The sequence below is a fragment of the Sphaerodactylus townsendi genome, linkage group LG08 (genome assembly GCF_021028975.2).
Source record: "Sphaerodactylus townsendi isolate TG3544 linkage group LG08, MPM_Stown_v2.3, whole genome shotgun sequence".
In the NCBI taxonomy this organism is placed as follows: Eukaryota; Metazoa; Chordata; class Lepidosauria; order Squamata; family Sphaerodactylidae; genus Sphaerodactylus; species Sphaerodactylus townsendi.
Window position 1 is genome coordinate 29,292,833 of NC_059432.1, and position 24,204 is coordinate 29,317,036.

General features: G+C 45.1%; 2 protein-coding genes across 5 annotated transcripts in view; one reads left to right on the plus strand and one right to left on the minus strand.

The window, feature by feature from the left end:
- Positions 1–16,467, plus strand: part of FAM149B1 (family with sequence similarity 149 member B1) — a 30,190-nt gene extending 13,723 nt beyond the window's left edge. For 2 of the 3 annotated variants that reach the window (XM_048507079.1, XM_048507081.1), the window contains 6 exons: positions 957–1,181; positions 2,342–2,459; positions 3,157–3,282; positions 4,536–4,617; positions 4,721–4,855; positions 15,393–16,467. In XM_048507079.1, the coding sequence (XP_048363036.1) occupies positions 957–1,181; positions 2,342–2,459; positions 3,157–3,282; positions 4,536–4,617; positions 4,721–4,855; positions 15,393–15,466 (760 nt within the window). In that variant the 3' untranslated portion in view covers positions 15,467–16,467. The remainder of the gene's footprint in view (positions 1–956; positions 1,182–2,341; positions 2,460–3,156; positions 3,283–4,535; positions 4,618–4,720; positions 4,856–15,392) is intronic. The other variant, XM_048507082.1, reaches the window with a different exon arrangement.
- Positions 16,468–17,084: 617 nt separating this feature from the next.
- Positions 17,085–23,088, minus strand: DNAJC9 (DnaJ heat shock protein family (Hsp40) member C9). Of its 2 annotated transcripts, none has more exons than XM_048507053.1 (5): positions 22,839–23,085; positions 20,355–20,495; positions 19,230–19,484; positions 18,307–18,390; positions 17,085–17,559 (listed from the first exon to the last, which is right to left on the minus strand). In XM_048507053.1, the coding sequence occupies exons 1-5, from the start codon at positions 23,016–23,018 to the stop codon at positions 17,440–17,442; spliced, it is 780 nt and encodes a 259-aa protein (XP_048363010.1). In that variant the 5' UTR covers positions 23,019–23,085; the 3' UTR covers positions 17,085–17,439. The 2 variants fall into 2 exon arrangements, with proteins under 2 accessions (XP_048363010.1, XP_048363011.1); XM_048507054.1 differs by lacking the exon at positions 17,085–17,559 and adding an exon at positions 17,645–18,096 and having other exon boundaries at positions 18,243–18,390; positions 22,839–23,088.
- Between the last annotated feature and the right edge of the window lie 1,116 nt (positions 23,089–24,204).

The following is a 24,204-nucleotide window of genomic DNA, read 5'->3' on the forward strand; positions in this document are numbered from 1 at the left end:
ATCCCTCGACCTTGATTCAAATGGGCAGTTAAACCTACTTCATTTCGTAGCCTGCATGCGATTGTATTGAAGCAACCAACACGTCGGTTTAAGCACACACTTTAATATTTTGGTCAACCTGAGACTTATGGTGCTATCCTAAGCAGAGTTTTAGACTTCTAATTTGCATTGAATTCAGTGAACTTGAAAGGGTGCATCTCCAGCTAGGAAAGCTGTAATAAAGACAGCTGTAGAGATCTAAAATGAAGTCCCAAGAAGAACGACATCTTGCTAAGCCCCTTTGGCCCCCGCCAGTCTGATCTTGGCAGAGTTACTCAGCCCTGGCTAGTATTTGGATGGGAGATATCTAGGTTGTGACGCAGAGGGAGGCAATGACAAATCTCTTGCCTTGAAAACCCTACAGGGTCACCAGGAGTCAGCTGTGATTTGATGGCACTGTCCACCGCCACTCCAAGCCCCCTTGACTTCAGTGGGCCTAGAAGGGTGTCACTCTGTAGGCTAGTTGCCTTTTTTCAATTCTGACAAAGCTTGTTTACAAGTCAGCTTTCCAGTGTTTGCATATGTTAAAGGCTGAACTGCAGATTCTACGTCCAATTTGTTTTGAAAACCCACCTTTCCACCAAGCTCACCTTTTCATCAAGCCCTCAAAGCCAAAATAAATTCCTAAAACCACAGAAATTTGTCCAGAGGACCCTGGTTAATAGTTGTTGAAATATACACAGGATTTAATGCAACTTTCATTTTTTGTTAAAGTGACTAGAGTAGTGGATTGGCCACTGGTGTCGTCTTGTAATTGCTAATGGAAACACTGAATGAAAATTTGCCCGACTCTCCTATATGAGGGCTTTTTAGATCAGGATTGCCATATTTGTACTCTGTTCATCCATGTTGCTAGTGTGATAGTGAATGTTTCATTTTGCTCCTGTGCTCTCTCTCCCCCCTGCCTTCCCCATCAGAGACTTAGATGACAGATCGCTCACCAGGCCAGGCTCCAGTTCTGTACTGTCAACCAGGGCTTGGCCGAATCGTACTCTTGAGCTCAGCACATCTTCTCTGTCCTACTCTGCTCAGTCTGCTAGAAGGCGTAATCCGCCACCACGTACCTTGCATCCCATCAACACCAGTTACTCTCGCTCAGGGACTCCGAGATCCATGGATGAAGTCATCAGGGGAACACGACTGTACGTTTCTGTGCCACTCTTGTTTTGATCCCAGTGTCTCTTTGGAAATGGTCTTACAGAAAGCAGTCTGCAAAGGGGCCAAGGGAGCAGCCAAATAAAATGGAATGGTGAACAATGGTGACCTAATCTTTTGCTGCCCAAAAGGCTGGGTGGAAGGGGCAGTTGTCTGTCCTTAAATTTACTTTATACTCTTAAGCTATTCCCTGAAGCAGTCTAGTAAGAGACAGTCTTTCTGCATTATCATTTCATGGTATACTAAATGTACAAATCAGGAATTCCGTGGCGTGGAGTAATAAGCCGCAGGACTGCAGTCAAATCACTCCTAGTGTGTGCACCTCCCATACAATCAGTGAACGAGTGCTGATAGTCAAAGAACTCGATTTGGATATTGCAAAAGCTTCCCTTTGCTGCCCAACGCCAATTTTATTTCAGTTGAGACTCTGACCAGTTGCTTCATCCATTTCAGCCATTTGCTGAGATGCTTGTCAGGCACTTGGCTTCACTGTTAGGATGATATCTGCCTATGAAACTGTTTCATTAGCATGTCTCTTGCATCTAAATTTGTACATAATCATAGTCCTTGGTGATTTCCCAATGGGGTGTCAGGTGAGTATTGAGCCTTGCTCCATTTTTCAGGGTCAGGCCTGTGGCAAGAAATAAACTTGCTGCTGTTTGTTAGGAATGGGGCCTACCCACTTGAGAGCAGTTTCCTTGACTCTTGATTGTGTAGGAAAAAAAGCCACGGCATTTTGGGGTGAGCTACAAGGAAGGCATTTTGTGGATAAACCCCTAAAGTAGAGCTGGTGGGAAAGGGGATTGGTTGCTAATGGAAGATCATTGTGGTTGTTGCTGACCCTAAGCGAGTCTTTTTATTCCTGAGCAAAGGAAGAAGCTGGAAAAATGCAAGAGAAACCAGGGATTGATAGCAAGAGAAAAAGTCTAGGAAAATTTTGAGATCCCCCAGCTTCTCGGGTCCACTGAAATGTCATCCAGTACGGAATTCTCCTTTTCAGCCCCAATCTCAAAAGCTCCCGAAGAGCCACTCGTCATTTTCCATCAGCTTCGCACGCACCATTTGTTTTATGTACCTTGAGCTCATGTTGTCTCATCGCTTCCAGTGCTAATGGGCAGCTTTTAATCATTGCTGTTGATTTTTCCAGCACCACTGCAAATGAGCAGTTGTCGTCACCTTCCCCGATGCCTCTGAGCCGAAATAATCTCCTGCCTCCTATTAGTTCTGTAGATGCAGTAGAACATTTGGGATCCCAAAAGCCAATGGTAAGCCGTTGTTCCTGTGACCGAGAATCCAAGCTTCAGAATGGTAGTGGATCTTAAGAAATAAAACTGCCCGGGAATTAAGGTCGCACGGTTAGGTTCCTCCTTACTGTCTCACCAATCCAAGACGCTCAACTGATGGGCACATGGGAGAGGACCTTTTTGGCGGCAGTCCCACAATTATGAAACAGGTGTTCCTGGTCCCCTCATGTCTGATTTTTAGGAAGTAGTCGAGGGCAGTTTTCTTTAGGACTGTATTTGACCAGTTTAGTTTATCGTCAGTCCTAAGTGGAGATTTTAAATTGTGGCCTTTTATATGTTTTTCATAATAATTTTATTTATTTTGTAAACCAGCTTGAGTTCCACAAATTAGCCAGGTCTGAAATTAATAAATCGGCTGAGATTTTGAAAATACATTTCTGGTCTTAATCTCCAAGAGAATTTTAAAGAAATTGTTGTGGTTTATTTGAAAGGCCAATTTTTAAAAAATGCTGCAAATACTGAAATTGAATGTTGACTATTTATAGTCGCTAATTCGTCGGATTGTGATCCACCTGGAACCCTTACGAATATTAGCTTAGAAACCAGAACATTATCATGCTTTAGTATTGTTATCCTGGTTTGAGTTGCAATAAATCTCAGTTTCCAAACATATGCACTCTTTTTAGATGTCATGTTTTTGGTTGATTTTATTTTGCAGAAATCCCAGGGGAGTGCCAACCGAGCTCGCAGTGCAATAGCAGATGAAATAAACCACCAGCCAGTACACGAAAGATTTGTGTTGCCTGAGAGCTTCTCCAGACCCAACACATCCCATGCATTTTGGGTAAGGGGTGCCAAATTACATCCAGACACTGATAAGATCCTTATTTTGCCACCTAAGCGGAAAACACCAAGGTGAAGAGGCTGCAATGCAAAGTTTATAAGTACAGGACACTTCCTTTTCTTACCTGTATTAAGGAAAACAACTGTAAGTACAAAGCTTTTGAATATTAGCTTATGGCTCTTGAGCGCCTGGCTACCAATTAGGTTTTCATCAGTCACTCTTCCTAAGTCATCCTGGATTTTCCTGGCGCTACTATATGAATCCTAGAAATCCTACTAAGAATCCTAGAAAGAACACCTAGTGAATGATTTGCAACATACTTTGGTAGCATATAACAATTTTTGAATGATGGAAATAAGTACTAATACTATACATATGCACTAAAGAGGACGCACATGCACTGAAGAAGATTAGCGAAAACGCACTTCAGCGCGCAGGCGTTTTGCTGCTGCTTCTTTGAACCTTGCTGCTCTTTTGAACTTGTACAATTTGGCGGCAGGTTGCTGTTTCTTGAACCGGTGCCTTTTCCATGTTTTCCATTGGACTGTGAATGAAATATTTATAGAGGGAGAACCTTATGGACTCGTGGAATCATTCCTGATTATGTTATTTTGTGAATATTGTATATATGCACGTTAGTCATTGTTGGTATTAACGCTTCCTTGTGCAATTCCTGTTGTGTCGCAAGTTTTTTTGGGTTTGGCCAACCTTGTTCCTTGTTTCTTGTTTAGTCTTACCCTCATTCCTCCCTTCCAATTCCACTCCTCTACTATATGAATAACTGAATTCATCTCTGTTTCTGTGGGCCAGGTGTCCTTACCTGGGTGTTTCTTACCTTATTTTTTGTTTAGGCTTAATGAAACTTCAGGGCTGCTGTTTTGTACTTCCTAATGTCATGAAAGGGTAGGACAAGTAGCATTTCTCCACAAGGCTCAGTAGAGTGCTGTTTATTTGCTCCTCCAGTCTCTGCACGTTTGGAAGTATAGATCAGGACATTGCTGGTTCTCTGTGTGCTGCACAAGTTAGTTGAAATCTGGACAATGGCCACTTGAACAACATAGAGAGGGAAGGCTATGCTGAATATGAAAGGTTTGCTGGGAACTCCCATTCCTCATAACGTCCCAGAGTACTTTTTAAAACTATGCAGATCTGTAGATGGCAGATAGCTCCTCCTTCACATGGAAAAATGCTGTGCCTGTATCTAAACTTTGTAAAATCATGATCGTGCTATAACTGTTTTACTTGCCTTTTAGCCAGACTCGCAGCACCGCCGTTCTTGTACTGTTATTGATTATGCTAATCATCCATGGACTAATAAAGGATCTGCTGGCTCAGGTAGGTGCAAAATTGGACATGTGTTGCTTGAACATTTGGCTGTATTTTATGAAGACTTAATATGTGTAACCATTTTAATACTGGAATCTTTATTGCTCTACAGATTCTATTAACATAGGAGTGATGGGAATCAGTTTAGGGATATCTAGTTCTTCCTGTATTAATTCTTTCCACTACCAGCCTCTCGGTCATTTTCTTAACGAGGATGAGGAGGACAAAGAAGATCATCCTCCATTGGGTAAGAAGCGAGAGGCAGCAAATTTGGACACTGCATGTCCTTTAATTGGTTACCACCCATAAAATATACAGCATTCTTATTAGTTGCTAATTGTTTTGTCAAACAGTTAATTCCTAAGGTTTTATTGTCTTTGTTCATCATCTACCCTATTAAGCAGATCAATCAGTATTTAAATGAACAAACAGAAGATACGATCCAGAAAAAATGGTTGTGGCCAGGCTTGGTCATTCGGTACATCTGAATTGTTAAAAAGCTATATTAGTCTTTTTCCGGCTTTTATCAGCCCCGAATACAAGCCGATCCGAATAGCTCAGAATGTTGAATGACGAATAGATGTTCGGCATTCTGCATTCCGGGGATTTAAACTTTAAAGGGAGCCTTCAATAGCGGCTAGCTGCCTTGGACTCCCTTTAAAGTTAACTAACTTGACTGTATAGTTAAAACTAGAGAATCCCCCCCCCCCCCCGAGAATCTCCCTCCACCTTATTTACTATTGCTATGTGTGTGTTGGAAGCTCTCTGGTGGGGTCTGGGTGGGGACGGGGAGCAGCCTGAAGCCAAGAAGAATTGGTTCTTGAGCTGACTCTGGCTGAGTCTCTTTCTCTCTCCTTCCCTGGAACTCTGTTGTTAATTTGTTTCCAGGGCAACAAATTGGAGATTGGATGACTCAGCCAGCCAGTGATTGCATTTCTGGTAGCTAGAACTTTGCAAAGCTTTACACCTTGAGGGACAGGACACAGGAGGAGAGGAAAAGTTTAATCTGCCCAAGCAAAACTGGGATGATTTTCATTCCCTGGGATATTCAAACTCCATTTGGGTTGCCTGGCTGGCTGGCCAAAAAATATAAATTTCAGTGCTGGTTCCTAGTCAGCACATTCTGTGCCAGAGTTCAGAGAGGTAGTGTGATAGTTCAAGAGCCTTGAACTTGTCCTCCCTCTATCTGGTGACTGGTCATTGAGAGCCTGGCTTCATGGGACACACCAGCCCTGCAGAGGAGGCCTTTCTGGAGAGGAGAAGACACAGATTTTTATTTCACTAACCAAGTTTTATTTTTCAAAAACATTTGATATTACTAACTTTTAAAACTTTATTGCTTTCCTGTTATAATTGTTTGCTGCTGGAGGGGGGGCTGAGGGTGTAGAACCAAAGCCCACGGTTCTATTGATTTGAAGTTTAATTTGTTCAACTGTTACTGTTAAGTTGCTGTTAGCAACATTGTCTTTGTTTCTATGGTTTCAATTCAGCTTTTTGGTTGTTTGGGTGTTTGGGGGGGGGTAAGGTCTTAGGACCATGCAGACTTACCTTTCGTTAAAGTTTACTTACCGGGGGGGGGGGGGGCTGTAGCTTGTTGTTTTCCCTTGTTTTCCTGTTAGTTTGAATTTGTAAAAATTTTGCATAACTGCCTCCCAGTTTTATCTCCCCCCCCTTCCCGTGTGCTGCTTCTGTTCTTGCTTTGCTTTGGTTAGAAGATTTGTGGTTTTTTTTGGTTCAGGTCTCCCAAAGTCGAGTTCTCTCCTTTGGGTCACTCATTTTTCTCCCTGTGTTGGTGTTGTTGTGTTGCTTCCCCTTTTAAGTTTGACCCTTTAGTTTCCTGCTCCAAATCCAAACTGTTAGGAGGTTTTGCTTTTCCTTCGTAGTGGCTTGTTTCTGTTGCTGGTGGTGGTAGGTCTTGTTGTGGGCTGAGCGGGCCTGTGGGTCTCCCCACTGTACTTTAGAGGGGGTTTGGGGGATTTGTTTGTTCCATGCTCAGTTAGAGTAGCCTTCCTGTGGTTATCTTTTTGGGGTTTTAGTATTTGACGTGAGCCAGTTTTCAAAAAATTTCATTTAACTAGTCTAATTGTGAAAGGGCTTGATAGGGTTAATTAGAGTTGTTCATTTAAATCAGCTAGGGCAGTGGTGGCGAACCTTTGGCACTCCAGATGTTATGGACTACAATTCCCATCAGCCCCTGCCAGCATGGCGAAGGCCATGCTGGCAGTGGCTGATGGGAATTGTAGTCCATAACATCTGGAGTGCCAAAGGTTCGCCACCACGGAGCTAGGGTTTCAGTATCCTACTTAATAGGATATTAGCAGGTTAAAATAAAAGTGAATGTTCTGGGTTTGCAAATAAATAGTGCTGTGGTGTTTCGGTGGGAGTCAGGGCTGGCAAACATGCCCCCTGTCTTGACCTGCTGTGGCTGTGTCACTGGACTGTGTTATGGTGCTGGGGTGTGCTTAGTTCTTGTCTTCTTCATTAGGTTTTGTTGTAGAGTGGCTTTGTTTTAAGAGGTACAGGTGTTGTTGTGGGTGTGGAAGGGAGAGCCTGCCTCTACTATTCTGGAGCGAAAAATGCTGCCTTTCCCCTCCATTGGAAACAGTGTGTGTGTGTGGGGGGGAGGGGGGCTTGCTGTTATGCCCAGCTGGCTCTGTGCTGGAGATTTTATTTGGGGGGGGGGGGCTCTGGTTAGGGTCTTGCTGTATGCCAGGGGCACCAAATTTCCTGCAGAGCTGCTGGTGAGTCAAAAGGAGAATCTGGGAAAATTTATTGAGGTGCCTGTCAGGGGTGCATTTTTTAAGATAGCAGCTCCAAATTTGCAGGATGTCTTCAGGAGACTCTCTTGATGTTACCACGCAGGTTTGGTGAAGTTTGGCTCAGGGTTTGATGGACCCTCAAAGGGACAGCCCCCATCTCCTATTAGCCCCCATTGGAAACAATGGGAGATGGGGACACCCTTTTGGGGGGTCCATAAAATTGGACCCCCTGACCCAAACTTTATCAAACCTGGGTGGTATCATCAAGAGAGACTCCTGAAGATACCCTGCAGGTTTGTTGCCACTAGTTTAAAAATATGCCCCTTACAGGCCAAAAATGTAGTCATCCCCGCAGGGTCGTCGCTAAGGAATAGGCGAGACGCGGAGGAGGTTTCATCTGGTGGAGAGCGTCAGCAACAGGAAGCGCGGGATTTCGTGATCCTGACAACTCTCCCTGTGCTGGTCTCTGGCACCTTTTATTAGGGTTTCATTGTGGGCGTGTAAAGGAGGTGGGTAGGGAGATGAGCGGGAGACCGGGAGACCTGGAGATCATCATGTGATGCATGATCTCACCTGGCTACGTGCGGAGAGGAGCCGTAAGCTGCCTGAGCCTAATCTTCTCCTGGGAGCACGACCATTATCACTACGCCCAGTGACTCAACCAGACAGATCATGGCCCGTGACACATAGGGGGATGAGGAGAGGGGGTGCGGTGCGACCAGAAGGCCGTGAGGTCCGCTACGCCCCAACGTTTCTACCACGGTGCTGCTGGGTCAGCAGTGCATTACTACATCTCCTCCTTTTTTACATTTTAGAAGGGGACCGAAATGCTAGGTGATTTAAAGGGACGCCGTCTCCTCCTACTGCCTGGTCAAGCTGGACCGAAAGCTGCTTGTGTAGCATTAGAACTTGGCTGCGGGCAGGGGAAATTCGAGGGGCTTCTACACACGCTACAGGCAACATTAGACACACACTGAACGCAAACAGGATCCCATAACGCAGGCATACAATTAAACCAATGCAGAGCTGTACAATAGCACTCAACCATCCTCCCGGCAGCCAGCTCCAGAGGGCTGACCACCAATGGGGCAAAACATCATATTTCAGATTAGATACAACTTCTTGCAGCTCACGTACTTTCATATGAATCAATTGGGAATTGTCAGAGAGGTTAAAGCAACACATATTATGTACATTCTCACAACCTTGGTGATGCAACAACAGCAAGTAATCAATAGCGTAACGATTATCTAAGGTCGCTTGATGAAGTTCCTGCTGCTCGGAGGCCAGGGCATCCAGAGCGGTGGAGGTAGAGTTGGTAGACTTCAAGAAGGACACAGGCCAGAACGGGCCGATAGTCTTAGTGTTACATGAAACAAGTCCGGGACTCCCACAAGGGGAGTCGCAAGGGAAACATACTCCCGCCTTGGCTAGAGCCGCTGCGTCGCTCCCGCAAAAAGGGGGGGGTCGAGGGGAGGGGCGGAGCGGCACCGGTGCTTGGGCTCCCCGAGGTGAAGCCTGATGCAAAACAATGGTGAGACGGCAGTAGAGAGTCCCGGCAGGCAGATAGGCGGGAATGCAACAACAGCAAATAATGATAACTTCTAAAATTAAGGCATGCAGTAACTTCAATAATCAGTCGGTCATAGTACTCAACAATTCCCTTGGAGGTCGGCTCCAATGGGCATAAAGGGGCAAGGCATCAGACATTGCGTCGGCAACAATATATACAAGACATGCATGTTTGTAGATAGGCGACATCACATAAATGAAAACAATAAACATAGCTAAACAGTACATAGGCTAGATGTAAGGAAGGAAGGCAACCCGTGGTTGCATAATTGTCCAATGCATGGCTCTTGCTGTTTGACTACCAAAGCTACAGAGCGATGGCGTTAGAGTCCATGGGTTTCTCAAGAGCTTAGGGAGATCTACTGATCGTCTTTAGCATTGTAGGTTCAGTGACTCTCACGAAAGCAAGGTTGTGAGAGAAGGCGTTGTTCCAACAATTATTCAAGCCGGGCTGAAAACAGCGGAGAGTTCCAAGGGTTAATCTATCAGGAATGTTCCTGGCTGCAATTCCAAGTTTCAGCCAGGGGGCGGCAGAGAGGGAGAGAGAATGGCTGTAGATGAGGAGCAGCGACACACAGCGCCAACCTTTGAGCCATAGCTGGCCCAGGCTGCCATCTCTGGGACAGCGAGGGTTGCGATCTCCGTGGAAGAATGGGTACTGGTTCCAGAGAGGTCCCTCCCATCTTGGCCCAGGCTGGGGGGGGGATCGGGCTCTCTCAACAGGGCGGCGGGGTCGGATCCTCCAGGGAGGCCCCGCCCATCTCCGGATGGGGCTGGCCTGGCATGGCGAGCTGGACTCCTGTATAGAAGAGAAAAAACAAGCGACGCTTTTCCCCCAGGGGTTTTGCGTGCTGGCTGAGTTAGTTCTTATAGATGACAATGGAAAGCTCGAGCCCTGAGTGGGGCGGGCGGGCAATTTTTTGATAGAGAATAGAGAAGAGTACGTTGGATATGGTCTGCTGGGTGAGACCTTGATTGGGTCAATAGGGGAACTACTCCCCTTTCTTTCGTTTGTTTTGGCCAAGCTTTCGTTAGGGCCAGTTGGCCCATTCCGACAACGATCACTTGCAACATTCAAGGCGTTAAGAGATACAAGGCAGGGAATTGCCCGAAGGCTTAGGAGAAGGGAGAGGTCATATCCAGGTCGGATGTTTGTTTGTAAAACAATCCCAATCACCGCCTAAGGTGTGGGTTTTTTGCAAAGCAACTAAAACAATTCACAATTATAGTCATATCGTAATAGCATCTATAGGAAAGATGTAGAGAAGATGCAAAGAAAACAGTTCCTGGGCTTGAGGTTTGATCACAGGAGCAAATTGAGAGGGGTTTGCAAAAAACCCTTTATCAGATCCTAGATCTAGAGGTGGGGTGCGTCAGCCCATTAGAAAGAGGGAGGGTGTGCAGAAAGGAAGGCAGGGGAAGGGTTTGGAAGCCAGCTCTACCTTCCCCTCCTGTAAGGGGACTTTGGCCGGTTTGAGCTCGCCTTCCTACCTTCACAGCGGAGAGGCTGTGTAAGATAGGTGTGGCTGAGAGACCCCTGGCACTGTGACTAGCCAGGGAGCCAGCAGAGAATGTGGGAGCATGAAAATGATTTTGGCTTCATATGTAAACTTGCGCCACTCCAATGTGGCAGTGTAGGCTCAGATGGACGAAGGAAAAGGTTCTCAAGGAAAGGTTTGAAGAAGAGTTTTGAGGGTTTAAACTAAGATGGAGGCGGCCTGAAGCAGGTCCCATCGGCCTCCTAGGGAGCATGCACGAGCTGCGTCCTGTTTAAGGTTGATGCTGTAATGGGTGAAGCCTTTCAAGGCATTGGCACACATAGTCAAAAGGAGAGAGACTTTAATTGAAGCACAAGAGCATAGCTTAGAAGCAATGGAAAAATCCCTCTTATGAGGGGAAAATTTTAGGGGTCTCTTGAAAGGGGGCAAGACATACAGAACATACATAGGCATACAGAGCACATATAAGGTAACAAGGAGGATTACAACTCTGATTTGAGATCTTGCTCTCTCTGAGGTACTGACGATTTTGCTGCCACTGGGAGCTTTGAGCTAAGGGCTTTGCACAGGCGCAGAGGCTATGAGATCTGGTTTGAACCTTACAGCTGGAGAGGGCCAAGGGGGCTTCTTCTTCACGAAGGACTTTTGGCTTAAGGCCATTGTGTGAGCATCTTCCCCTTTCCATGCCTCATTGTCCTGTAGATTGGCTATGGGGCATTCTGAGGAGGGTTCAAAACGGCAGTCCTCTTCCGTCAGCATTTCTTTCTGTTGCAATTCAGTGACTGTGGACTCTGCAGAGATTTTGAAATGCGTGCCATTCTGGGGCACTGGCGGAGGCATGGTGACTTTGGAAGTAGAAGGGGTTAGCAGAGCAGGAAGTATAGACGTAGGGGGGGAGCAAGCTGGCAAGACCAGCCCCATGGTCTCCGTGGGGATGGGATCACTATACTGAGCTGGGGCAGCGAAGATCTCATGGGGAGCCCGGGGAAGGGTTTGAGGTGCGGATCTTGGTTCCGGCTGGGGAGATGCCCGGGCGCGGGCCTCCCCAGCGGGCATTGGGAGCGCCCGGTCTTAGACTTTCCTGGGGGTCTTCGCCCTCTGGGGAGAGACCCTCCTCCGCCAGGGTTGTAGGCCCCCCCGCCGGGCAGCCTACACCTCCGAAATGTCCTGGCTTGCCGCAATTGAGACACTCGCCTCGGGGCTGTCTCATGGCAGCGGAGAGGGCGGCGGCTAGAAGGCTGGCTTGATGGGCGAAAGACCCGATATCCTGGCAAGCTTTGAGCATGTCGGCCAGCTCAGTTCCTTCCTAGGCCTGTGATCGCTTTGCGGCACTCAGCGGAGGCGTTCTCCTTGGCAAGGCGCTTAAGGAGTTCGCCCTGGGCCTCCTCGTTGTCAACCTGCCTCTTGAGGGCCTCCTGGAGCCTGTTCACAAACTCAGCATAGGGCTCTTGAGGCTTCTGCCGGGTGCTAGAAAACTTTGGGTTGGCTGTCCGGTATTGGGGACTTTCAAAAACGCCTTTGTATGCATTCAGAGTATGCGACCGTAAGGGTGGCCACCGCAGGGCGACTTGTGCATTGGGGCTAGCTGTAAAGCTTCGCGAGCCATAAAGCTGCGCGGTGGTGTAGGCGCCGCCAGAGGCTGCTCCTCTGCTTATGCACTGCTGGCGGTACTCGCTTTCCCAGATCACATACTGCGCTGGTTTAAAAGCATGCGAAAGGCAGTTTATCAGTCCTCCGGAACCATTAGGTGGTTCCTGGCGACTGCTTCCAACATGCCTCTCACATAGGGGCTGGTGGATTCCTACGTCCCGCATTGCTTTATGGAGCTCAGTGAGGATATTATAGCTTAAGGGGCGGTACTGACAACCCGCCAACAATGCCATCCTCCCCTCGGTATCTGTGAAATGGACGGGCACAATGCGCAGAATATCGGCATCGCCTTCCGGCCAGGGTTTCTTTCTTTTGCAGATCGTGGCTAATACGCCTGGCGAGTTTTGAAACCCGCGCCATTACGTGGCGCTTGACGGAGGTGCAGTGGCTTCGGAAAATGAAGGCGGAGCAAGGGGAGGGGGCGGCTGAGCCGCGGAGAATTTGAAATGGGCGGAGGAGCAAGGGGGGCAGAAGGAGGACAGGCGTCCAATTTAGTGGATAGAGAAAATTCCGGGGTTGAAATTGAAGGTGAAAGATCGAAAGGAGGGCGGCCTACAGCAAGGGAGCCATAGGTCTGCAGGCTGATGGCGACATAACATTGTCTCCACGTCAGTAGCAGTGACATCGGCGCGCGAGGCTCTGTGCGAAGAGTGCGCCCGATGTTTTCCCCAGTCCTTAAGATTCAATGTCCCCCCCTCTGGGTACCATGGACACTGAGCTTCAATCTCCTCAACCAATTTGGCGCAGCTCCCTTCTCTTTACGGGACTCCTGCCGCATTTCGCTAACGCTTTCAGTTCGGCCAACGTGCTTGTCATAAGCCCTGCTTTTGCAAGCTCCCATACTCACCGGGTGTTCCGTCGGACGAGAGAGTGTCCTAGGATCGCGTGTCTCTGGATGCGCTCGATCCAGAGGACAGGCGATACCGAAACGGTGGTCCCTGGATGCTCGATCCAGCGGACTTCGGTATCGCTGCCCTTTCCCAGGCGACGTGAGCAGGGTGGAGGTCTCGAGGATTCCCGGGTTTCGCACCAGCTTGTAGTCATCCCCGCAGGGTCGCCGCTAAGGAATAGGCTAGACGCTGAGGAGGTTTCATCTGGTGGAGAGCCGCCAGCAACAGGAAGCGCGGGATTTCGTGATCCTGACAACTCTCCCTGTGCTGGTCTCTGGCACCTTTTATTAGGGTTTCATTGTGGGCGGTAAAGGAGGTGGGTAGGGAGATGAGCGGGAGACCGGGAGACCTGGAGATCATCATGTGATGCATGATCTCACCTGGCTACGTGCGGAGAGGAGCGTAAGCGTCTGAGCCTAATCCTCACCTGGGGGCAAGACCATTGTCCCTGCGCCCGGTGACTGAGCCAGACAGTTCATGACCCGTGACTCATAGGGGGATGAGGAGTGGGGGTGCGGTGCGACCAGAAGGCCGTAGGTCCGTTGGCGTCCCAACGTTCTACCACGGTGCTGCTGGGTCAGCAGTGCATTACTACACAAAAACTTTAATAACACCTAAGAATACCTAAAAATTCAAATAGACCTGAACTTTTTCAGAAACTCCAAAAATATTTTGGTTTACCGAATCAGATATTCTCCTAATCCATACATGCTGATCCTTCTTACATGGACTCACGTTCTCTAAGTTTACAGGATTGAGAATGGAATGCCTCATGTATTAGAAACCATGATTTGTCATTATGGGAGCAAGCCAAGTGAATCTCATACTCTCTCCATTGACCCCTTAATGCGGGCTTAGTAATGAGATTTTCATATCAGTTTTGTCACTGCATCAAAATCACAAATGATGATTTGCACTCTTTGTTTAAAACAAGGAGTCCAGTTTTAGCTTCCCAATACACATCTTTCAGCCCAGCTGCTACAAAGCCTGATCCTTAAATTCTTCACAATTTCCTATAATTTTACTAAGACTATGTCAAATACTTTGTAGTATATAAACAAAAACGGGGTGATCTTGATAGTTGCCACCACAGCAAAAAACTACTTTCTAACCCTAGCTCAGCTTCTACCCAATTTCTCATAATCCCGTTATTGCTTTAAAAAACTCAATTCACTATTGAAGCCACTATAAAGTGGCTGGTTAAGAAACGCATTAATCCACCACTTAGTGGTATAAAGTTAAGTTTGCATGCAAACAAGACTGACAAGAATGCACATTTATGTTTATGTTTTAGAACAAAATTATGTGATGCAAAATGATAAATAAGTTTTGGGCTGGATTCAGACAGCCTTTTTTGCTAAATCTTGGCCACTTAGCCCCGTTATTGTACCTCCCCCTCATGGCATTAGTCCACGCTGGCCCTCTGATCACAAACACAGCCGTTTTGATGTTCATACCCTTTCCTCACTTTTTCACCAGTGGAAAAAGTCATTGGATCCTTACTTTATCTATATCACACTTGAAACACAGTGCAATAAAATCATTACTTAAAAACACTCAGTACCACAATGAAATGTCTAGGCCCATGATGACCTGGCACCTGGCATTTTTCAGCACCTGCCATAAAGGCTCTGTAGTTGAAGAAACTGGAGTAACTTCTCGTCCGTATAGAATGTTAACATCCATGACACACTTCCTGAAAATTAGATCTATATTTTGTAATATTACATATACTTCAGTTGTTTGAACTAAAACCTTTCTGCTGTAGTAAGTATGTCATGATGGGGAGGGGGAGTGGATTTTGCTTTGATAGTTGTATTTGAAATTGGACAAGGCAGTGTAGTACCCAGTACTTCCTGCATAGGTACTGAAGCTTCAGAAATTGTTTATCATAAAAATGAAAAAGAAACTGTTATTGTGCCTTAGATACAGCGGGATAGATCTTACATGGCAGCAGTATGACTGCTGTTTTCATGCTTGCTACCCAAGTCCCTTTGATAATGTTACACACAGATGGAAGACTACTACTGATACCAATGCTGCTAGTGGCCCAAGATACAACCAGTACAAGCAGCTCTTCCCATGTAATTACATGATTCCTGGCCAGCCACAACCATACCTCTGAAGAAGTGTATATACTGGACTTAAAACCCAATTCATGCAGGCAGAGACATATTTCCCCCGCCCCCATTCAAAATGTATAGTAAACAGTTATGGAGAGAGAACTGTAATTTCAAGAGATGACTGTACCATATAAGCACGTGTACATTTAAATTGTAGCTAACCATGAACCTTGGCATAAATTCCTGTAGGCAATGGCTGACTTTAGCACATGGTGAAGTAAACTTGAGAAGATAGGGCTTGCATACGATAATTGCTGCTTTCTCAGCCTAATCTGTTTTTTTGCATAATAGGTCTTCAATTGCATGGGTCTGCGAGGACTCACAGCCGAGGTGGATCAATCTCAAGAAGCAGACAGGGATTATAGCATGTTACAAGAAGAAACTATCCCTCTCCAAGACCAGGGAACATCTATAGAAGTTTTAAAAATCAGTATTCAACCTTAGCAATACCAAACCCGTTTACAGAAGAAGTCTTAAACTTTCTCTACGGAGTCCTATTTTTGTAGAAACTTAACTGCCAAAGACTACAGGGTTGTGTTTAATTTTTGTTCCTGTAGATCAAGCTGTGCTATTCTATGGGACTGCTTGTGTTCCAAGTGTGTTCTGATGTATTGCATTACCAAGCCTGAAGAGCCAGACTCATGTAGCAGTAATATTGTACTCTTAACTTGCCAGTAATTGACACTAATAGCAATATATTTAGTAATACTTCTAGAACTTGATTCCAGCCATTTTTCTTCCTCATAGTGAAGTTCATATACTTGGGAGAGAAGCTGATGCCTGAAGGTGGCCAAAGATTGAAGTCCTTGTAGTATTAAATTTTGGTATCAGCATTCTTAACTCCATACCCCTTCAACTACTGACTCAGCCAAGATCAAAGCGGACTGAGGCAAATTTGATTATTAGAACCATACCTGTAACACCCATTTTCCCTTGTTGAAATGTTTTAAACAATGTAAGAAGTTATGAAAACTTTTGTGTAATTGTTTCTGTTCAGTAGCAATATTCAGAGTTTTAGGATTCTCTCAACGGTGAGAGACGCTGTTTTAAGCAGCTACTTTCAACATTTTATAGAAGACCAGCTCAACAGGGTGTATGAAAAGTTAGAAAGAGCATAGCTTATTATGAAAATTGCATTTCAGATCTGATGTTAATTTAATTAACTTCACTTTGAAAAAATAGTTCTAAGTCTTATTAGTCAAAGTGCTGCTTGCAAAGGGCATGAAGCTATGTAAATTGAAAAAAGCTTTTCATTATCTTTTAGATAATGTAAAACTTGTAAAAACCAGATTGGGAACAGATTCTTTTTCAGTTGTAAAATAGAATAATTTTTGTATGCAAATAAAGAAATATTTTTTAAACCGCATCTGAATTTGTAATGCTTAACAGTGAGAGAACTAGGAATTATGGTGCTGTTCAAATTCGTGGTCATGGGACGGGTTTGGGCACTTGGGGACATGTGAGTCTTCACAAAGTGCATTGGTATTTCACCTTCTACCAAGGGCTGGTGATTTAAGCAAGTCAAGGAGTGCAACCTGTGTTCTTGTGATAGTATGGAAAACAGCATGTTGAAAGAGTAGCCTCAATCAAGCTCTTGTCATACAAAAGGAGTGAACCCCCAGGATGACAGATATTCCCACCCATATGAAAAGATGCCGCAAGCATGATGGAAGTAGATGCAGATATACACTGGCTGTACTTATGGAAATTGGTTTCTGAATTCCCCCATCCTTAATCTGATCAGTGAGATCAGCTCTGGGAATCACCCAATTATGTCCGGAACTTTCCAGGGACACTAACAGAGCTGCTAGAATTAGAATTCAGCTATAACTCGTTGAAACTTCTGACAATAGTTTCACTGCAAGTTCTGCCAATAACACCAGATATCAAAAGGTATTGGTTTTACAATTCTTTCTTTAGAATCTTCAGAAGCATTTAGGGCAATCTTTCCCAGTAATTATTTTGAATCTATACTCTTCACAATACTTTCAAAACACTTTATTAAGTTTAACAAATGCTTTTATAAAATCTTGAATAATATTTCCACTAATTCACAGATGAATGCTCTTTCCAGAAGTGACTACCCTTACCCACCTCCTACAATAAGACAGCTCTATTAAACATCATTCAAAAATAGATGGAAACTCCCTGGTATCTTATTGACTCTTCTGCAGCATTTTGAAAAAATTATGCAGATTTATTTTACATCTTACCATTTTGAGCAAGTGTTCTACACTACATTCATAGTAGTAAACTGATGAAACGTTATCTTTCACTGTCTCAGAGCAGAAGTAATATACATGGAAGACATAAACAGCAAGATACTTAGAAAAAGCAGTCATTTAATTTTTTTCTTGGCTGCTGTTTTCTTTCCTCCTTTTTTGGAGGAATTTCCGTACTTTGCTTCCATGTGAGCCAGAAAGTCATCCATTTCCTTTTTCCGATTCTCATTTCTTTTCTGTAAAATGAAGAAAAGAATGCTGGTTAAAGTTCTCAAGTATTTTATTTACAATTTATAAAAAAGGATAATTCAGAAGGCAGAACACAATATTAGAATGCCGGGGTGGACCAGAAACCAGGCCACAGGAAGGAAGAGAAAGATTATTCCAAGTGAGCTACAGACAAAACCACCATCTTGTTTATGGGATAGTGCAGACCACAGTGCTAGGCTGAAAACAAAAAAACATACTAGAGCTGTGGGTACATCTGAGTCAGCATTCTATTTTCAAAAGAGGCCAGCCAATTGTATTCCACAAGAAAGGCATGCAAACAACAGTCCTCGCCTCTTTGTGTGTGCTTGCCATCTACAGTATCTGAACAAGGTGGTTCTGTTTTGTTATCTTTTTCAATACCCTTCCAAGGTACCTCCCTCCTCATCTTTTACTGTAACTACTGGACAAATCAAGCAACCGGCACATATCGTTGGGGGAAGGCACTAACTTTTTTTTGTCAAGTTATCTTGATAAGAGACCATTAATAACAATTGTATACTTTTAAGAACATAAGAACATAAGAACTAGCCTGCTGGATCAGACCAGAGTCCATCTAGTCCAGCATCCTGCTACTCGCAGTGGCCCACCAGGTGCCTTTGGGAGCTCACATGCAGGATGTGAAAGCAATGGCCTTCTGCTGCCGCTCCTTGAGAAAGATTATTTACACAAAGGCAATGCAATGGCCAAAAACTGTCCTCATTTGCAACCCTTACCTGAATTAATGCTCTCACATCATCATCTTTATCAAGACCTAGGTCTTCTCTGGCTTTTTCTGCCTCTTTAGCCTCTTTTTCAGCCTGAAACAGGAACACAATCGACTGTTAAGCATCTTCCTATTCATCATTTATTGTAGGAACTAATTCTGTCTTCTGTTATGCCTAGAAAGAGAAGGTGGAAACCTTGGCTACTTGCCCTTCAAAACACTGGCAGAAGTGAGAGAATTTCTGCTATTTATTATTTTGCATTTTTATATGTCATATTAATATTTCAAATGGTAAGCTGCCTTGATTTCCTTGTGGACAGGCAGGACATAAAGCCAGCACATAAATAAAAATCCACCAACACAGTAAGTGTTTGAATATTGGAAACTGAAGTACATTAGTACCATTAGAAAACCCTGCAAACAAGTGCCACTAGAGCAGGGGTCTGCAACCTGCGGCTCTCCAGATGTTCATGGACTACAATTCACATCATCCCCTGCCACCATGGCCAATTGGCAGACCCCTGCACTAGAGAGAAAAATGTGCCACTTTTCATCTGTACTGCATCTATGTTAATGTTTACATCAAATGACAATCACATGTTACAAACATTCCATAGACAAGATGTTAGCACAGAATTCCAAAAGATACTCCTTTTAGACCTAGCATTGCTGACATGCATATTAGCATCCATCATCCTTCTCTTCCAATAAGGATTTGGTTGGTTTGCTTAGTGATATATGAGACATAAAATTAAGTTTATATTCAACAGTTAATTTAGTTTTTCTTAATATTGCAACTTCAGAGGGTGTTACATTTAAAAAGGGAACACGCAGGTGAAATATGGAATGTTAGACTAGGAAGGATTCAGAATTATATTTAGTGGCAAATGGTACACATTTGCCACTGAACTTTGTTATTGACATAATACATACCCTCCTTTTTCTTGCAGTCATCTTTTGCTTAGACTCTTTGGCAAAGGCTTTGTAGAATGGAAGTTCTCCCAAGTCAATGGCTTGCTGGATAATCGTCCTTATTCTTGGTTCATCTGTATAATCTGCACAAAGTATTTTAGCCATAACTTGTTCCATATCGCCTTTACAGTTCTTGTAGGCTGTTTTAATGTCCTCCACCTCTTCTGTAGAATCATTGTACTGCTTCTTAAAGTCTTCAATATCTTTTAAAGTCACCTAATTTTCAACACAAAAAGACAGAACGAACATTCCTTCCATATGCCAATCCTTAATATAAAATTCAGCCTATATATAAGCTTTCCATCCAAAGATCATTCTTATTTTTAAAAAATTACTTTTGGGATCAACTGTGTGAAACTTTAACCATTTTGATGGAAGAACAAGAACCTGTTCCTTATGCAAAGTCAGGCAGAGGAGAAAGGAACAAGGCAAGAATGTTACTCTCCTTATTCATAAACATGAATGTCAAACGTGTTTCGTTAAATAAAAAAGAATTTATCAAAGATACTGAATTTGTTTAACTGAGAAAAGACAAGCACGGGACTTGTGTATTACAGATGCACACACTAGACAGTCATAATTAGGAAAATAAATTGCTAGATGTTTAGCTGATGCATCATACACCTGCAAACAAAAATGTGTGTGTGTGTGTGGAGTGGGGGGGGGGGGGGGTCTACCTTACCATTCAGGAAAATGCTCTTCCTCCAAATCCCATAAAGCTGTGGTTCTCAAACAATCCGAAGTAGGGCCCATTTGCAAATTGACTCCATGGTAATTTCCCCCTCCATCATAACCCACAACAAATCTCATACTGATTATTACTGAACAAGCTATATTGCACTGCTGTTCCACAAGCTGTGTTGGCCATTTTGCATATTATGCTTAAAGAAACCAAAATTTGCCATCCAGTCTCCTCTCCCACCTCATCATGTTCTTCCTTTTCCCACCTGGTTTCACAACCCTCTTGTTGGAAGTGAGTCACAAGCCACTTTTGCGTCCCTGCCAGCAGGCTGAGAACTACTGCTCTATAATCCTTTTATCGCTCCACAGCGATAGCCATTTGCCAGCTTGAGGAAGACTGCCCACCTCTTTGAAGATCAGCCTCCAGTACTCTTCCCAGTTGCGGTCCTGGCTCAGCACAGTCGACTCCTCATCTACAATCCCCTGCTGGTCATACAGAGTCCGCTGTTCTTGATCACTCAGCACGGCATACACTTTGCCCAAGATCTGAGGAGACAAGACAAGCCACCTCAACAGCCCAGTAAGGAGAAACAACCTGCCTCTCAGGTCTGCTCCAGATGTAGGGTGGAATGAAATGGCATGGTGCTCATGTGGCAGAATCATCAAGTTTCTGGTTGTGGTGGGTTTTCCAGGCTGTGTGGCCGTGGTCTGGTGGATCTTGTTCCTAACGTTTTGCCTGCATCTGTGGCTGGCATCTTCAGAGGTGTATCACAGAGGGAAGTCTGTTACACACACTGTTACATGCTGTGAAAGCCTTTCGACAATATATCAAGTTTCTCTTCGGAAACTTGATGATTCTCTGAAACACAGAAAAATAGCACAGCATTTAAAGTGACAACCCAGAATATTTCTCTGGGACATGCTTTTTATTTTACTTGCCAGGAATTTTTACATAAGAAGAAGAGTTTGGATTTATATCCCCTCTTTCTCTCCTGTAGGAGACTCAAAGGGGCTTACAATCTCATTTCCCTTCCCTCCTCACAACGAACACCCTATGACAGTAATAGCGAACCTTTTTGAGACCAAGTGCCGAAATTGCAACCCAAAACCCACTTATTTATCGCAAAGTGCCAACACGGCAATTTAACCTGAATACTGAGGTTTTAGTTTAGAAAAAATGGTTGGCTCCAAGGTGTGCATTACTCAGGAGTAAGATTGGTGGTAGTCAATGGCTTTGCTTAGAAGCAATGATGCAACCCTTCCAACAGGTGAATCATGACCCTAGGAGGTTTACTCAGAAGCAAGCCCCATTGCCAGCAACTGAGCTTACTCCCAGGTAAAGGATTGCGCTTTAGTTCTTTGCATGAAAATCAGTGGGGTTAAACAGTGGTTAACAGGGTTACCTACACTGCTTCCTCAAAACTAGGTCTTAGGTTTAATGCTAATAATAGAGCCCAGCAGCCCAGGCTAGCCTAGATGTGTGTGTGGGGGGGAGGGGTGGTGCGACTGTTTGCGCGTGCCCACAGAGAGGGCTCTGAGTGCCACTACTGGCACCCATGCCATAGGTTCGCCACCACTGCCCTATGAGGTGGGTGGGGCTGAGAGAGCTCCGAAGAACTGTGACTAGCCCAAGGTCACCCAGCTGGCGTGTGTGGGAATGCGGGGGGTAATCTGAATTCCCCAGATAAGCCCCCACAGCTCAAGTGGCAGAGCGGGGAATCAAACCTGGTTCCTCCAGATTAGAATGCACCTGCTCTTAACCACTACGCCACTGCAGCTCTATGCCACTATGCCACATAGGGGAGTATTAACCGTCCTAGAGAAACCAGGTGGACTGATGCTAAACAAGGTGATTTATACCAAGTTGTATTTATTTGTATTCCCACTCTTCCCCCTCATGAGTACTCAAATGGCTTGCAACATTCTCCATTTTGTCCACCATCCCAACAAACCCATCATGTAGGTGAGCGTGGGAGTGCATGACTGGCCCTAGGTCAATCAGCAAGCTCTCATGGCAGAATGTTAATTTGAACCTAGGTCTCCCAAATTCTAGTCCAGCACTCTAACCGGCATTTCCTAAACCGATAAAGGTTAGTCATTGACTAAGCACAAAAAGTGTCAATTTCCCACAGAACATTACCACCATCCAGTAGCGTTTGCTTTGTATGTAACCAAAATATTTACTAATTTCAGAAAATTCTGTTAGGACATTCCTGCAAACATGTGGACATACATTCAGATTAAAATGGGACATTAGTTTGTGTGTTTGTGCAGGGTGCAGTAAACTGGGGTCTTCTACCTAAAAAGGCAGCTGCAAATAGCAATTCAGTAGGAAAAGAATGACAGAAACTTAATTTAAAAGAATTTATTGAGGGATTTGGAACAAAAGTGTGTGTGTGTGTGAGATTATTCTAAGCAAATACTACCTGTCCTAAAGCAGATACATTCCTTACTCCAATTAATAAAGCAACAGCAACCAAACATTCAGCAAAGCTGCTTTAATTTAGAGTCGTGGTCCAAGAACATCTGGAGAGCCAGAGTTGGACATCCCAGCTTTAGGACAATCCTGCACAAAACAGGAGGTTGGACCAGATGGCCTGGATGACCCTCTTCCAACTCCATGATACCAAGAACGTTCTTCTGAGCTCCTTGAAGGAAGCGCACCCTTTAACCCCCAAAAGCCCGTAAATAAATTTAAAAACATCTGCTTCATGTGTTTCAATCCTCTGCGAGAACAGGAAGATTCACCTGTCACGGCCAGGCAGCGAGAGGGAAAGGACTCTGCAGCCATGTCGTCCCGGGGAAGAAGAGGAGGAGGAAGATGCTACCCAGCCCATTCCCTTCCACCCGAACCAGGCGTGAGCGGGCGGCTCCCAGCCGTCGCCTTACCTGGAAGTGCCGGGTGGCTTTCGCCTTGTCCTCCGGGTCGGCGCGGTCCGGGTGCACCCGCAGGGAGGCCTTGTGGTAGCCGCGGCGGATCTCCTCGGCCGAAGCGCTGCGGAGTAAGCCCAGCACCTGGTACAAGTCCGCGGCGCCGAAAGCCTCGCGGCACTCCTCCAGCAGCCCCATCCCCGGGACGCCAGCGCGCGCCCGACCTGCAACCCACGGTTTTCCCGCCAGCCACGCCCCCCCCGCCTGCTTTATGGCCCGCGCCTGAAAACGTCGCAAAAGAGACAAAGATGAGGGAGAGTCATCATAGAGATGGGAAGGGCTAGAGCGACACCTCTCTTTCAAGATCCTGGAAGAATACCCCCTAGAAAAAGAGAAGCGACGGTCGCGGTATCTTGAAAGGGGCGAGCGTAGAATGGCGGTGTGCACGACGATGTCGTTTTAAGAAAAGATGCCCTGAGCTGGGTAGCACGCTCAGGCCAACCTGATTTCGGCAGATCTCGCAAGCTAAGCAGGGTCAGTCCTGTTTAGTATCTGGAAGAGAGACCACCAAGGAATACCAAAGTCGCTACTAAGTTTCCATCTCCGGTTTGGGAAATACCTGGAGAGTTTGGAGCCTGGAGAGGGTGAAGTTTTCGAATGGAAAGGCCCTTGGGTGTGAATGCACAGAAGGCTGCAGGGGGGAGGGAGCAGAACTCTGCTTACAGAAGAAGAAAGAGGGGAGTGATGGTCCCACATCAAGCTGTCAACTTGTGCAGTTATTAGTCCATGGGGTCTCAGGAATAAACTCCAAGACTAAGATAAGCAAGGAAGACTGACAATACTTGTGTTGTCCTTGGAGGGCCTTTATACTAGATCCGACACAATTAAATATGATCCATGCGTTTTACAGTACAAATAGGTAATGAAGTACAGATGACTAAGCGTACACCAAGGCTGATTTTTAGCCTTGTCGTCGCTTGAACTTGTGGCCTCCCTTCTCAGGTCATTCTACTTACCCTTCCCACTGGTACAAATGTGTATTGTGTGAGTATACCTTTAGTCACTTTACTAGGGCTATAATGCCAAAGCATGACAAAATATCCTCGGCTGCAGTGGATGCCTATTGAAAACCCCCAGTTATTCCAAGGAAGTTGGCAGAGAAGTACAATTTAAATGGAGTACAAATGCCATCTTGGAAGCATCCTTATTACATTTAGGTACCAACTTTTTGCAAAAAAAAAAAGAATGGATGTTGTGGGTTTTCCAGGTTGTATGGCCATGTTCCAGTAGTATTTTCTCTGACGCAGGCAAAATGTCAGGAGAAAATACTACTGGAACACAGCCATATAATCCAGAAAACCCACAACATCCTAGTGATTCCAGC